This window comes from Colius striatus, chromosome 1 (genome assembly GCF_028858725.1).
Source record: "Colius striatus isolate bColStr4 chromosome 1, bColStr4.1.hap1, whole genome shotgun sequence".
Classification (NCBI taxonomy): Eukaryota; Metazoa; Chordata; class Aves; order Coliiformes; family Coliidae; genus Colius; species Colius striatus.
Window position 1 is genome coordinate 145,999,996 of NC_084759.1, and position 15,234 is coordinate 146,015,229.

At 41.1% G+C, this 15,234-nt stretch overlaps 1 protein-coding gene across 2 annotated transcripts in view; it reads right to left on the bottom strand.

Moving 5' to 3' along the window:
- The window catches only part of TMEM178B (transmembrane protein 178B), a 235,207-nt gene that overhangs the window by 17,799 nt on the left and 202,174 nt on the right, over positions 1–15,234 (bottom strand). For both annotated transcript variants that reach the window (XM_062010848.1, XM_062010839.1), the window contains exon 3: positions 14,325–14,462. In XM_062010848.1, the coding sequence (XP_061866832.1) occupies positions 14,325–14,462 (138 nt within the window). The remainder of the gene's footprint in view (positions 1–14,324; positions 14,463–15,234) is intronic.

Below are 15,234 nucleotides of genomic sequence, written 5' to 3' on the forward strand. Positions count from 1 at the left end.
CTATAGAAAAGAGGGATGTCCCAACCTCCTGACACCCACTCTTTAGATATTTATAAATGTTAATAAGATCTCCCCTCAATCACCTCTTCTCCAGACTAAACAGCCCCAGTTCCCACAGCCTTTCCTCATATGAAAGATGTTCCATTCCTCTGATCATCTTGGTGGCCCTGTGCTGGACTCTCTCCAGCACTTCCCTGTCCCTCTTGAGCTGAGGAGCCCAGAACTGGACACAGGACTCCAGATGAGGCCTCACCAGGGCACAGTAGAGTGGGAGAAGAACCTCCCTCAGAACAATGCTGGTTCTCTTCCTTTTTCTCACAATAGGCAGAAATGACTCACTAACTGTGCTGTGAGGTGTACGAAATAAACAAACAAACCCCTCCTGATTCTTCTTCTGTTTATTTTTTTTTTCCAGAGATAGAAATGTCAAGTAGTACTTATAAACCCTAGTGGATAAAAAGAGAAACACAAAGGTATGGATTTTAACACGTACTCTGAAATCACACAGTTCTAAAATAAACGCAAACTTCTGCCTTTTATAGTATTTCTTGTAGCTGCATTTGATGGCAATTTGTGTCCACTAGTGTCTTTGGAAAGAGTGCTGTGTATTTAATTATCGTCACTTTTTTTATTATAGGGTTATGGGGGAAAGTCTCACAAGTGAAACAACGTTATCTTTACTTTCTTTCTGCCCTACTAGCTTTTACTATTTTCAAGGTACATCAAACAAACAAATAAAATGAGGTCTGATCTTGAAGTGGAGTGTGTACCATTAGCTCTTTAAATTATATCACAATCAAATGAAATTATTAAAGAATAAACCAAATTCCCTACCAACACAGCAATGACAAAAGCCTTTTGGAGGGAGCAGCTTTGCAGTAAACTCCTTCTGTGCATGGATTAAACGCCTCAGCAGCGCGCAGCTCTTGAGAACACTTTATTGCTCTGTGCATACATGCATAGAATATAAATTATTGCTTAATTATGCACTGTTCCAGCAGAAGCAGCTTGCAGCATCACCGATAGGTTGCAGAATAGCAAGGGGCTTACTGGAAAATTGCCCTTATAAAAAAGGACGAGATGGAAGGAGAAGTCCAACTGGGTGATGGAGATTCAGTGCGGTGTCCTTGTGAGACCACATACCCCCCTGGGCTCGAATGTAATACATTTTTATTTTATACCATGAGCAAGAGTAAACTGCTGGGTCTGTAGTGGTGCTGTGATATTGCATTGTAGCCACGGCCACAATGTGGTTTATGTTTGGCCTTTGGCCTCCTACCTGAAAATGTACAGTGAGCACCCACAACACAGCAGAACTCTACATTCACTGCGTGTTACCTCAGCAGCGGTACCTGCCCCTTGAATTGCTGCAGCACATGCTGTAGCATGTTACGGCACCAGAGGACTGTGCATCCTCTGTCATGACCACTAATACTTAATGGGTACCATCCCTAGGCTCATTGTAAATCAGTAGAATATATAGAGCAACATTATATCTGTCAAGGGCTGCTCTCCAGTTTGCTACTCTGACACAACTGACAGTCAGTCTATATTGCACATTCTAGCACCCTGTGGATTTGCACATGGTGATATTTCTGCTAACACAGCCCATGGTGCATGGGACTGCACTGGGAGTGAATGCCCATGCTGTGCACTACATCAGCCAGTGAGCACCAGCAATGAGCAAGCAACCTCTGAAGCTATGAGCTGGCAGGTTAGGTAAAAGCTAAAGGCAATGTTGTTTTAATAAAACGGATTAGGGAGAAATAGGGAAGTTGATCAAAGCCTGGGTTGAATAACCCACTGATTACTTTAGCAATGGTGATTCCTATGACCCACCCAAAATAGCCTAGTAATAATAAAGTGAGTTGGCTACAGCCATTAAGCAAACATAATGGCTCATGAACTTGCAGCCACAACAGAGAGGCAGCAAAAGTTGTGCCAGTTGCAGTAGTAGGATGTGATTCAGTATTTTACTGGGAGCAGAAAGGAAGAGATCTCTTAATAGCAAAATAAAGAAGCATCCTAATCAAAGGTTAATGAAATTACCCAATCTCTGTTTTGGCAAGCACCATGCTTGGCAAAATGCAGAGGCTGCCAGCAGGTTTATTTCATTCCCTGCTGTATGGACCTCCCAGGATGGACCAGGCAGAGGGTGAAAGATTAAATGGAAAGGGACGCTGGAGGTCTAAGCAAATTTGAGTGACTCCATCACATCTCAGATTTGCCAGATAACAAGACACATAAGTTTAGTATCAAACTGTACCTCAGGCAGGTTCTTCCCAGCCTAGGCATTTCACAGAGCTGAAGAGAAACTTGTGGGTTCAAGTTGGGCTTGCCTTGTCACAGGACATTCTCCCGTAGCACAGGGAATCTGTGCACCACATTGCATTTTGTCTTTTAGCAACCAGGTTATACAGCCTCTCTCCATGTAAGGTCTTTTTTCAGTCAAAAAATTGAGCCTCTCTCTGAAGGAACTTCAGAAGGAGCCTCAGAGGGTTTGTGGAATGTTTCTTTTGTAGGAAACCTTAAATTGCTGAAAATGCTTCAGACAGAAGCTGAGACTGGAGGACAGACACAAACAAAATCAGTGCAGCCTTCTTTTATGTTGCCTAGTGTGTGCCACTAAAAATATTAGAGGGAATATTTTCAGTGGTGACAGCATAGAGTTACTCATGTGCTTTTTAAATAACTTTGTTTGTTGAAAGCACCACTAAAGAAGCCACTGGGAGCTCTGGGTCATGGTGGTGGCCACCTGATTTGGATATTTTCCCCTTCAGGTGCTGGAGAGAAGCCATTCATTTTTTTTTTCAAGTGGCCAAAGGACTACTTGGTTGCACAACTTTGTTTGTACTAGATGTGAACTGAGGATCTTTGCTGCAAAAGGCTCTCAGTACATTAACTGTTTCCCTGAGCTGACCTGACAGGAGCAGAACAATGCTTTTTGTATGTGTTAGGTAAAACAGTTGTTGAGATATAACAGTCAGAAATAAAAAAAAGAGATGTAATTGTCTTGTCAACAAGGACTACTTACTACAGGCCGCCCATGTGAAGTTTACATCATTCATATGAATGCTTGGAAGCAACTACTCTGACCCTGTACTACCTTAAAGGACCACATGTTGAAGTCTATCCTGTTGCAGAGAAAAGATGTCTTCAGCCCACACAAGTACACCATCATGACTCATATCTGTATCCCCTGGAAGGGCTGAGTTGGACAGAAATGAGAAAGGCCTCGCTCTTCTAGTTTCTGACAGGTCCAGCTGCTTTTTCTATGGAATTTCCAGTGGCCAGTTGGGGTCTGACCAGGCAGATTAGACCATCCAAGTGCTTCAGTGATCTGTTCAAGGGGAATCTTGTTTTTCTAAGTTGGCAATCTCAGGAATCGAGAAGGTGAATCTAAATGTTACTTCAGCCTCTGCATTTAACTACAAGGTCTGCCACACAGAGAAACTGGCCCTCCTTTCTAAGGAATTCTTTCTGTCTTGCAAATCATGCCAGTATTACTCTTCCTTCTGTTGCATGTACAGTCTTCTTTCCTCTTTGATGCCAGGCATGAAAACAACTCAGGAAACTTAAAAAAAACCAAACCAAACCAAACTAACCCAAAACCATCCAATAATACATCCCAGTTTTATTTTCATTGTCTTCTTTTGACCTCGATTCATCTTGCCATTGGAATTCAGGAGCCAGTGATGGATCGAAGACCTGGTGACATTATTAAGGGACATGAAACAACCACAGAATTTAAAAATACACAGGTTTTCCAGGGCTGTGAGTGGGAAAGTCTTTTGTATTTCTAGTGGATCCATCTCCCCTACTTTACTCCTACTTTAATTCACTTTCTGTCAGCCCTGCAAAGACCTAATGACATCCCTGAGACAGAAACTAGATTGCATGCCCTTCTTAGGCTAAGCTATGTTTCTGTTCTTGTAACTCTAGAAGGTACTGATGCTTCTGTCAGTACTTCCCATCCTAGTGAGGGAGAAATTACAAGTCAGTATAGCTGACTTACAATGAACACACAGAGGAATATAAACAGTTCTTTTTGCTGAAAAGCCAGAGTGAGCTGACTCCTTAATTTACTATACGTCAAGCTCAGGGAGACCAATTTGAGTTAAGACTGAAAAACAATGAGTTTATAGGTGCACATACACTACTTGCCCTGTCTTTTGCTCCAGACTATAAGACCTCTGCACCTCATTACAAAGCCTTTCCTCTCTTTCTCCTCAATGGCACTACTCTTCTGTGATCAGGTACAAGGTTGCTGGAACTGCTTGTGTTGGTATTTCTCCCCACAATAGGCAAGTGCACATGTAGGAGCATCAGAAACCAGTCATAGAAAAAAAAAGTCCAACACATTTGAAGGTTGACTTTGAAGTCATCTTGTAATGTTTCCATGGTGATCAAATGCTATGGAGCTGACAATGAACTCTCTCCTTGTGCCTTTCCTTCCAGGAAAAAACAAAACCAAATCACCTCTGACTGACTACACCCTGCAGTACAGCTGTACTATTGATTCAAAAAAACCCATTTCTATATCCCACCCCCATTCTCTTATGAATGTGTTAACTCTTAGGTCACAGCTTTTAAGGACTAGGTCTGTCACTATTGACCTAAAGAATGAGCTAAATTCCTGAAGTATTGTTAAAAAATAGCATCCAATGAAAATAGTGTTTTGTGAGAGGAAGGACATAACACTGCTTTTGAACTTATGCTGTAAGAGATGCAAAGATGTGTGTTACGATTCCCCTTGAGGAGTATCATAAGACAAAATTATGAAAGCATTTCAGTGGCCACTATGCAGTGACACCAGTACAGGCTGGGGGTCAAACTGCTGAAGAGCAGCTCTGCAGAGAGAGACTTGGGAGTCCTGGTTGATAATAAACTAACCGTGAGCCAACAATGTGCCCTCGTGGCCAAAAAGACCAATGGCATTCTGGGATGCATCAAGAAGAGTGTGGCCAGCAGGTCAAGGGAGGTTCTTCTCCCCCTCTACTTTGCCCTGGTGAGGCCTCATCTGGAGTCCTGTGTCCAGTTCTGGGCTCGTCAGCTCAAGAAGGACAGGGCAGTGCTGGAGAGAGTCCAGCGCAGGGCCACCAAGATGATCAGAGGTATGGAACATCTTTCATACAAGGAAAGGCTGCGGGAACTGGGGCTGTTTAGTCTGGAGAAGAGGAGACTGAGGGGAGATCTTATTAACATTTGTAAATATCTAAAGGGTGAGTGTCAGGAGGTTGGGACATCCCTTTTTTCTATAGTAGATAGTAACAGGACAAGGGGTAATGGGATGAAGCTGGAACACAAAAAGTTCCACTTAAACATAAGAAAAAACTATTTCACTGTTCAGGTGAGGGAGCCCTGGCACAGGCTGCCCAGAGGGGCTGTGGAGTCTCCTTCCTTGGAGGTCTTCAAGACCCGCCTGGACATGTTCCTATGCGACCTGATCTAGGTGGACCTGCTTCTGCAGGGGGGTTGGACTAGATGATCTCTAAAGGCCCCTTCCAACCCTACCATTCTATGATTCTATGATTCTATGACACATAGATCCCCATACAGTGAAAGTAGGCCATCTTTCACATTTCCAGAGAGTCTCCTATTTCCTTTTCAAAATATGTGCCAGCATTAATAAATAAATGCAAAATGTGTTCTTAGTGCACCAGTGAGCATAAAGAAGTACAAGAAGTAAAGGTGTAACATACTGCCCTAGCTCTGCCTTATAATCGTAATGCATTGTGAACCTTGTCATGCCACCAGCTGAGCAACTGCTAAACAGGCCGCCTTGGCATCATAGTAAAACTTCAAAAGACAGCAAGGGGGCTGTATGTCTGCATGGGAGATTTCCTAAATGTTTATTTTTTGGAGTGGAAGTAGGAAGTTAGAGAACATTAACAATGAAAGTGATACCAATTTCTAAAGGCTCATTACCAATGGTTAGCTGGTCAGGATGAAGAAGTACCTCCAGTCCTACCCATGTATGTAGATTGGACATGTATATGTCCAGTGGATCTGTGGCCATATATATATATATCTGGACATGTATCCATCAGTGTCCAGGTTTCAAGAAGAAAAAAACCCCACTTTCTAGGTCCCAGAAACATAGCCTAAATCTGGACCAAGGAGCATGACCCGAGATCCCATCTGTGAGGGATATCACAAGCTCTGCAGGAGAGAGCTGTTTGAACAAAGGGACTGATAAATCAGGCTGATAAATCTTGAAAGCAATGAAGGAAGATATTTTTAAAAACAGGCTAACTCCTACTACCTTAATATGCATTGCATTTGGCCTTGTCACATCACTGCCTGATGGGCACTCAGGCACAAAGCCCATGGCTGCTCAGAGCTCTGGGTCTCATCACAAGTCCATAAAGACCTTCATCAGCTCCTTTTCTGCCTTCCACAACGTCTTCATAATGTGTTTGAGGGCTTAAAACAATCAAGAGCCTTAGAGAGGTTTAAACATTTAAAACCTATTAATGCTGTACATTAACTCAAGTCCATTCCAATTCCAGACCTTAAATCACTTTAGAGCATAATGCAAAATTTAACCAAAAGCACAAGTAGGAACAAGAGTGTACGTGTGTGGTGTGGGAAGCATGGTAGAGCAGCGACTGACCTTGTTACACTGAGGCTTGTTTCAAATATATCATGACCAATTTATGGCATCTCTTGATACAAACCATCCTTTGTCTCCATCTGGAGGTCAATTCACATAAAGAAGTTCTTACAGTGGTCTGCAGGAGTTTTGTTGAATTCTTAAGTTCCTCTGTGGTCATCACTAATTCAGCATCTCCATTAGGATTAAAACATGATCAGCATGTTTTAATATTTTCCAGTGATTCAACATTTTGGGGATTGTAAATACTTTTAAAATTGGCAGAAGGTGTGATGCCTTTGTGAAAACGGTATTTTCACCAAGCTGCATGGCTCAGAATACAGCCACTTATTGTAGGCCTCTGTTTTTGTAAAGAACACTTGCTGTTGCTTAAGATTTGTATGCATACACTTGTGCACAAAGACGTGCATTTGCACTTGCCTTTCCATACGGAAAAAAAAAGGATTTAATGTAAACTTTCTAATGCAATTCTTTTTGGGAAAGAAGCACAAGAAAATGGATTTTCAAAGAATGATGTTGTGAAAAAGAAAAAAAAAGAGTGATCACGGGAAATATCGTCTATCTTCAGCGCTGTGATTGATGATGACACCATAAGTGAACATCCTGAGGAATGGGTAGAGACCATGATTATCTGTGAGAAATAGAAATCCTAGGTGGCCTGTGAGATCCATTGTATTTCCAGATGAACTCTGAAGAACATCTTTTACTTTCTTTTTTTGTTTATCTTTCTCTTTGTCCCCTCTTGGCAGCTGCTATGGAGGTACTTCATGACTGCCTAAGAGACGTCAATGGCAGAGCTTTGCCTTACACTTACTGTATTAAATTGCTCCATTTTTGTTTCTTAAATTATTCAGCAGTGGAATGATTATTTTGAGATTGCAGGACCACAGTTGTGTAGAATAAACATTCTTATTTTCTACCACTGTGTGCTATTTTCAAAGTACAGTGAGTTAAATTTGGGACTCAAATGACTCAACAGCTGGTAACAATCCATGGCTGAAAATACACAGATGCCTCAGTTGTCATCTACTAACATATGCACAGCAAAGGGAAAGGAAGCATAGCACATAGGCTTGGGGATTTTTAAGACAAGAATCTCGGTGGAGGTGGGGAGTAAAAAAGGATACAGCTGCGTGCATTGCATCTGTACCAACAACTGTGCTGCAGGGGCTCCTGAGCCCTGTTTTAAGTTGCACTTTTTGATGATGTTTGCATCCCTCAGTATCAGCCTGGCTATCAGCTCCTGGGCACAGCAAGGTGGGCTCTGGTAGTTGCTGAGCCCTAGCAGATACTGGCACAAATATCCTTGTCCTTGCACAAACACCCTTGCAAACAGACCCATGTGAAGTGTAATGTGGCTGGGGCAAGAGAAAGTGACCTGGTGTAAATGGTCAATTCGTCCTCTGGCTGTGGGGCTACTAAAGCAGTTTCCTGGCTCACCCATGGACTGTGGGAAGGAATATTTTGCAAAAATTTCTGAGAAGGAATGAGGATGTAGATGATTTAGAAAAGGTTGTTTATCTCTGGATAAGAATACAAAGCAGAACTGCACTCATACATTTGTAGGTGGGTTGTTCTTTATTTCTCCAATAAACCTCTTTTCTTGTGGCTCTAAAATAAAGTATTAAATTGTGCCAGCACACCTGCACAACTTTATTTTTTTCTTCTTTCCTGCTTGCCTATCTCTGCTGCAGCAGCCAGCACTGGAAAGAAAAGTTCACCTCTGCTGTGGGAAAAGGTTTTGTAACCCTGACCTAAGTCCTGTGAGTATGGATGGGCTGAGAGGAGCAATACTTCTGCAGTGCTCTTAGGTGGGTTAGAAGAAACCCAAATCAGTGGCAGAAGTGGAGCTGGCAAATGGTGCTTGAATCCCTCAGAACAGCAGATCATCACTGAAGAGGAGGGAGGAGGAGACAATGAAATAAATTTCTGCTGTTTCTGAAAGCTAACGCTATGACAGAAAAATAGAGAGGAAAAAACTCCAAAGCCTTGCTATACATGTACAGAAAAACTCTCAGGCCTTTCAGTGCCAGTAAAAAAGGGGATTTCAGATACCCAAGCAAAGCCTCAAGCCCAGTATTTCATGCAAAAAGGCCACTGGGCAAAGACAAGAAATGAGCTACTATGTGAGACTATAGATCATTTTATTACAGAACTGCATGGTAAAGCTAAATCACATGAATAAGGGCATTTAGCAGCTGGAATAATTTCCAAGTAGACTAATTAGAGACTGAATTATTAATGGTAAAATTTATAATTGGCTCAAAGCAAGGTTACAGCAAGAAACACACTCGACTTTGCAAAGAATAATGAATATTTGCAAGGCTAGTAAAATCATATGCTTCTCTAAGGAAACTGTTAGCAAATGGGAGAAAAACCCTAAAGTGATCCTAAAGTGCATACCACAAGACAAAACTGGCAGAGACCAGATAACAGTGAATGGAACAGGTAAAATGGTAAACAAGTGCAGAGATGATTTATTGCATTTATTTGCAGTAAATTTGGAACAAAATAAGACAACACAGAAGTCTCTCCCTGAAGGGCTGCCTTGTTAGGTGTGCAGTAAAACCTCTAACTATTTCACTGAAATGTGTTCTCAGTTCAAATTACAGACTCACAAAAGGAAAATACATGACTGTGCAGCTGAAGGACAGAGCTCTGATAATGATGATAAAACTACATTCTTTGTGGGTCTTTTAATACATTTACAAAAGCAAGTGATGTGGCTTTGGCCAGGGATAATTTTGCTCTGAAGCAAGTACCAGAACAAGATATTGGAAGTGGCATTTTGTGCTTCCAGCTGGGACAAGGGACAGCAATTCAGCAGGAAGGTGCACCAGGTAGGGAACAGGAGGATGAAACCACTGCTAAAATATTGGAGCATGCTGTTGTGGAGCAGCCCTTCCACCCCACTTAGCCTCATGGCAGGCATTGATGAGGAACAAAAAGATTTTGGAGCATTTAGGTACAAAGTCAGCCTTGCCCTCGAGGCTAGAAATAAAGCAAGCCACGTGATGTTTCAAAACAGTCAACTGAAATTAGATCAGAGATGAACTGGGAAAACAACAGGCTAACAGAGATTGCCTTTTAAAGCCGGTTTTATAAAGCAAGTAGAATAACAGAAGGTGTGATCAGGTTGGTTTGGCATGGTTGTGGAAGGACAATCAACCTAGCAGAAACTGAAATGCTGAAACAAGAAAATCCTGCAAATGAATGTTCTGGAGAGCAGGTAGGAAAACAAAATAGTTAGATGCATATATGACTTCTCTGCTCATCATGATACAGGAAATATTCCTACACACTCAATGAAGAACTGAAGGGAAATATTCCTGATGATACGGATTTGCCAGTGTGCCAATTCATAGCACCCCAGCTCTTTGGAACTGGAAGTAAAACTGGAATTTGACTTTGGAATAATGTTGTCTACTGTTGAGGGAGTAAAGACATCAACCAAATGAATTGTCAGGTTTCCATGATAATAAAACCAAACAAGTCAAGGATTTCAATACACTCAAAAGAACTTCTTAAAGCCTGAAGATGTGAGCACTGCTTCCTGGGAACTGATGAGAAGGTCATGTCTAGACTTCAAAAACAAAGTCATGGTTTTGGTGCAAGTAAAGATACTCTGGTCAAAACACAATATATAAAATGCATCACATGCATTTCCTCAGGTAGATATTTAAATGAATTCCTTTTAGACCAGTACAAAGTATTTGATGAGCATTAAAGCATCAAGTTAGCCACAGGATTGTGGCATTTGGAAATAGTGTTACAGATGCTTCAATGGTCCCAGAAATTATTACAAAATTATTGGATGACATTCCCAGTATGGAGCTTTTACTGGTGCACAGATTTAGATTTTCAATAATTTGCATGTAGAGAAAACACAAGGAGCTGCAAGAGGATGTGCTTGGAGTCATGCATAATTTCAGTATGACCCACTTCTGTAATAAATTAAGTAAAATAAAATGCATAAAATAAAATAGCCTTAGTGAAACTTAACAGCACAATTGTAAATGGAGAAACTCTCAAAAAGATAAATTATCCCACCTTCCAGGATAAAATACCGACAATATCGAAACTACAACAGATAGTGCAACTCTGTGCAGTAGTACCATCATGCAAAATTATGTGAAAAACACTAAACATAATTTGTGGTATCCATCTTGCTCTGTACAAGATAAGGGTCTGAAAATAAAATACTACCGTGGTCAGGCAAATGCTGTGGTTCAAGATGAAGAATCCCAGTAAAAATTCTACAATAAATACAGAAAATTATGCAAAAGAACTTTGTAAGCTCTAAGAGACCTGTGATTGTCATTGATACAGATACATTTGGACTAAACAGAAAAGATGAATTATTAATAATTTTAAACTCACTACAAAACACGTTGAATAACAGTGTAAAACACTCTAAATCACAGTTTACATGTCTTGGATTCCAGATGAGCTAATACCAGATAACGGCCTGCATTTCACAAATGACTTATTTCAGCAATTTGCTGGAGAAATTAGATCAAACACACTAAAGCAAGTCCTTATTAGGCACTGCCACATAGGCAGCAAGAAGATTGTTCAGTAAATATAATAAAGAACCAGAGGCCCATGGAAACCACGTCTGGCCTTGTTAGATTATCACAGCACACTTCTCAGAGCTCCACTGAGATTTCCTGTTCAAAGAATTATGGGCAATAACGGACAAAACTCATAGATATGGTAAGCCAGGAATGTTCAAGCATTACAGAAGAGCTATTTGTCTAGAAATTAAAACAGAGCAAATGCTACAAACTTGGCCAAGACAAATGGCATTAAGGCAAAAGTTAGATTTCAGGCTGATTATGAACCTACCAACTTAACAGAGTCTCCTCTCAACTGCAATTAGGTCAGATGTTAGAAGTCTCCCAAAAGCTTTTTTTCCCATTATTAGACCAGAGAACAAGCTAAGCAAAACTAAGCTGCACTCTGCCTCAGTGCATTTTGAGGACCAATAGGACAAAAAGTTGCCAACATCTACATCAAGACAGAAGTAACAGCTTTATATTCAAACAGTGCCCAGCAACAGATAAGTTCAAATTAAAAGATTCATTGTCTGTAGAAGGAATGATTGTGTAACATGTGACACAGCATTGATTACTATTGACTTAGATTAGATGGCTTTGATTGTGTATTTTATTAACTGATTGCTTCAGTGTGTAGATGTTACTTTATGCATAATTGCTGTTAAAAGAAATCAGGAAAGGCATAGCAGTTGTCACTACCTTCTGCAAAACAAGAAAGAGTAACCTTCTGTAATCCACATGTCTATGCTGGAACAGAAAACAAGTCTGATCTCTTCCCAACACATCTTTATTAAAAATATCACACATCTTGACAGAATTTGGCAGATAAAATAATCTAGTACCTCTCATTCAATTAGTTTCTGATTCCAAATGCTGGATATTAGTATTGTTTTGTCTATGCAGTCAAAGAGCATGCTACTATCATACAGCTTCTCCCTGCACAGGTACTTCCACCCTGTTCAATTATAAATCTTCTATTAGATAGGCTCAAACAATTGGCTTTTTTGTGCCATACTGTGTTTTTCAGACCTTGAGTCATTCTTGCACCTCTTCTGCAAACCTCTCCCAGTCCTTCCATGCCTTTGTTTATCTGGACACCAGATTAGGAAATAGTCCAGAAATAGTTCTGCTTTGCCCAGAGATAACCCCATCTGATGCTCTCATTGCGTACTCCTATCAAAATTGGCACATTTATCAGCTCATTGCACTGAGAGCTCCCGTGCAGCTGGATGATCCCAGCAACCATGATCCCAGAGACCTTTTCAGAGCTGCTGCTTTCTGAGAGGCAGTCTCTTGTTCTGTGAGGATGACTGACACTTTTTGTTCCCAGTTGTGTAACCTTGGATCTGTCTCCACTGAAATGAGTATTGTTTGAGCATACCAAAAGATGGCTTTGTAAGCTATGGCTGAGCTTTCCATTATGCATGGTTACACTGAGCCTTATTTCACCTGAAAACTTTTCTCAGCCATCTTTCAAATCACTGACAAACCAATAACATGAAGCCAGTAAGTAATCCCTGCAGCTGCACTAGAAAATCTCCCATATATATTGATAATTTCCAATTAGTAAATGAGACTTAGATAGTTTCTAATACATTTAAGCTTTCTGTATTTATTTAGCATAGTCCTAATGTTTTAATCTGAATGTCATGCTGTTCACAGATATCTGAGTATATTAGAGCAAAATAGCCTTCTGTGTAAACCAAGCTCTTAATTACATAAGAAACACACAGCTAATTTGGCAGATCCATTGCCTACAAAGTATTGACACCCACAACAAACCATTTACAGCATCCACACACGTGTGTGCTTGCACAAGGTACTAACAAATGTGTTTGTGGGCACTGAGAGAGGCAATGTGTCTGTCGTCAGCACCAACAGCACTGGAACATAAATACTTGTTGCTTAATCGTTTAGCTCTTCTTCTGGGACTAGAGAAGCTTTCCAGTATTTCACACACCTAGCTATGTCACACCATATAGATGAACAGGTGACCAAATGAGTTGATCTGCCTGGGAGCCAAAAAAACCAGCCAAATAAAAACTATCAGCAGGGAAAAGAAGAGAGAACAAAAGTTCACTTGAAGATGTTCACCCAGAGCGGTGTTTGGGATTTGAGTCTCACACCCTGCATTTCAAGTAGCTCTGTGCCATGAAACCTGCTGATGGCAGAAAGTTGAATGGCATCTGTAGTAAGAAAGGGTGAAACATTACATGGGAAATGTTAGATGACCTTAAGGGCTGGTGTAGTAGAAATAGGAGAAGTTCAAAAGCACCAAGTGCCAGGGCATGTACCTGGGGGGTAATAAATAGAACCTCTGCTGTAAGTTGGAAGATCATCAGTAGCAAATTACAAAGGAGGAGAAAGGTCTGGATTATCCAACTGTGGGTCTCCAGTGTAGGTCTCCATCAGGAAAAAGGCAAATACAACCACAAAATACTTCAGGCAAGGGATTTTCATCAGAGAAAAGAAACTGTCATATAATTTATACAAGGCATTGATCAGATCTTGTTTGGGAACAGTCCTCCTCATCTGCATTTGAGAAAGGCAAGTATAAACAAGATCAGCTAGCAGAAAGGGCTGTGGGACTGATAACTGGCTTATAGAGAAAAGTCTACAAGAAATAGCATATGTAGAGTGGGAAAAAGAAAACAGAGGATACCATTACTCTTTATAGGTAGAGCAGAGAAAGAAAAGAGGCACAGAAACTAAAAATTACATTTGACTCAAGCAGAACTGGTGAGGAATAAATACAGGTTAAAACTTTGAGCACAGTTTCTAATTATCAGTGTCCCACTATAAAATAGGATAGTGGTGGGAATAACATCTGCATAATCTTCAGGTTTTTATTATTAAATTTCTTAAGCTTATCAAGTTTAAGGGTAACAGTGTTCCTTGCAACAGCAGAGAGCTGGACTAAACAACTCAGAAGGCCATTTCCAGTCCCGTGACTTATGGACACTGTTTGTGATAGAAGTAACATGTAACATGTTGTCCTTGATACACACCAGAAGGAGCCCAGCATGAAATCAAGTCCAGATCACCTGAAATAACTCTGAAAACATATTCCCTAGAAAAAGAGGGACATGCAGAAAGAGGGAACACAAAAAATCAAATACATACATTTATTCAAACACCAACTTGCTTACCTCCCATGAGGAAGAGAAGCCCCGCCACATACTGCATAAGGCCTCGATCCCAACAGCACCCCAGCACCCCGATAATCCATCCAAAGAGGATGATGGCCACAGCCATGCCCATGAAGCCAGCTGTCATCCTGCGCAGATCTGCAGTGGGGAAGACAGAAAAACAACATGTGTGTCATCAGTGATAAATCAGTACAATCAGAGGTTCAAAACAGTCTTAATACAAAATGCTATTGATCTGCAAGGTCTTCACTGTGTGTTGGCACTGGATGATCTGAGTAAGGACAGTTCAGAGAGAGGACAATCCATAAATTAAGATACTACCTTGGGTTGGGGAGAGAGAGCAGGTGGCCATTTCACCACAAAATGAAGTTCAGTACAGATGCACCCAAGTGATTTGTGACAATTTTCTCAGTAATTAGAAGCTGTAAAATGGCCTTAGCACAATGCTGTGCCTAATAGCTATAGTCCCTGGGTACCAGCACAATGTCTATTGGAATCCTGCCTTCCCATTTCCATCCATTATTCCATTGCATCCAATGGATGTACCTGCTCAAACCAATATGCAAAGTTGTCTCTAATGCTTCGCTGCAGCCTAGATGTGACGGGTGATCCACCTCAGTTCTGACTCTCCTGTGGGATCTTGGGCAAGTCACTGAGCCTCTCTGGGCTGCAGCTCCCCATGTGTAAGCTGGGCCACAGTACCTTGCTGTCTAGCAGTGGTGTGTGTGAAACTGGGTACCTCTAGGATGGTGAGGCACTCAGATATCCTGGTGTCAGAGATAATAAATGTATTGCAGATACATGCCTGGGGCATAGAACACTTTATTGCCTTCTTTTATATCTAGATGGTGACCTTGTCATCTTTTGGTGAGAACATTTTTGAGCACTTCGAGTAGTAAGAGGGCAGGGT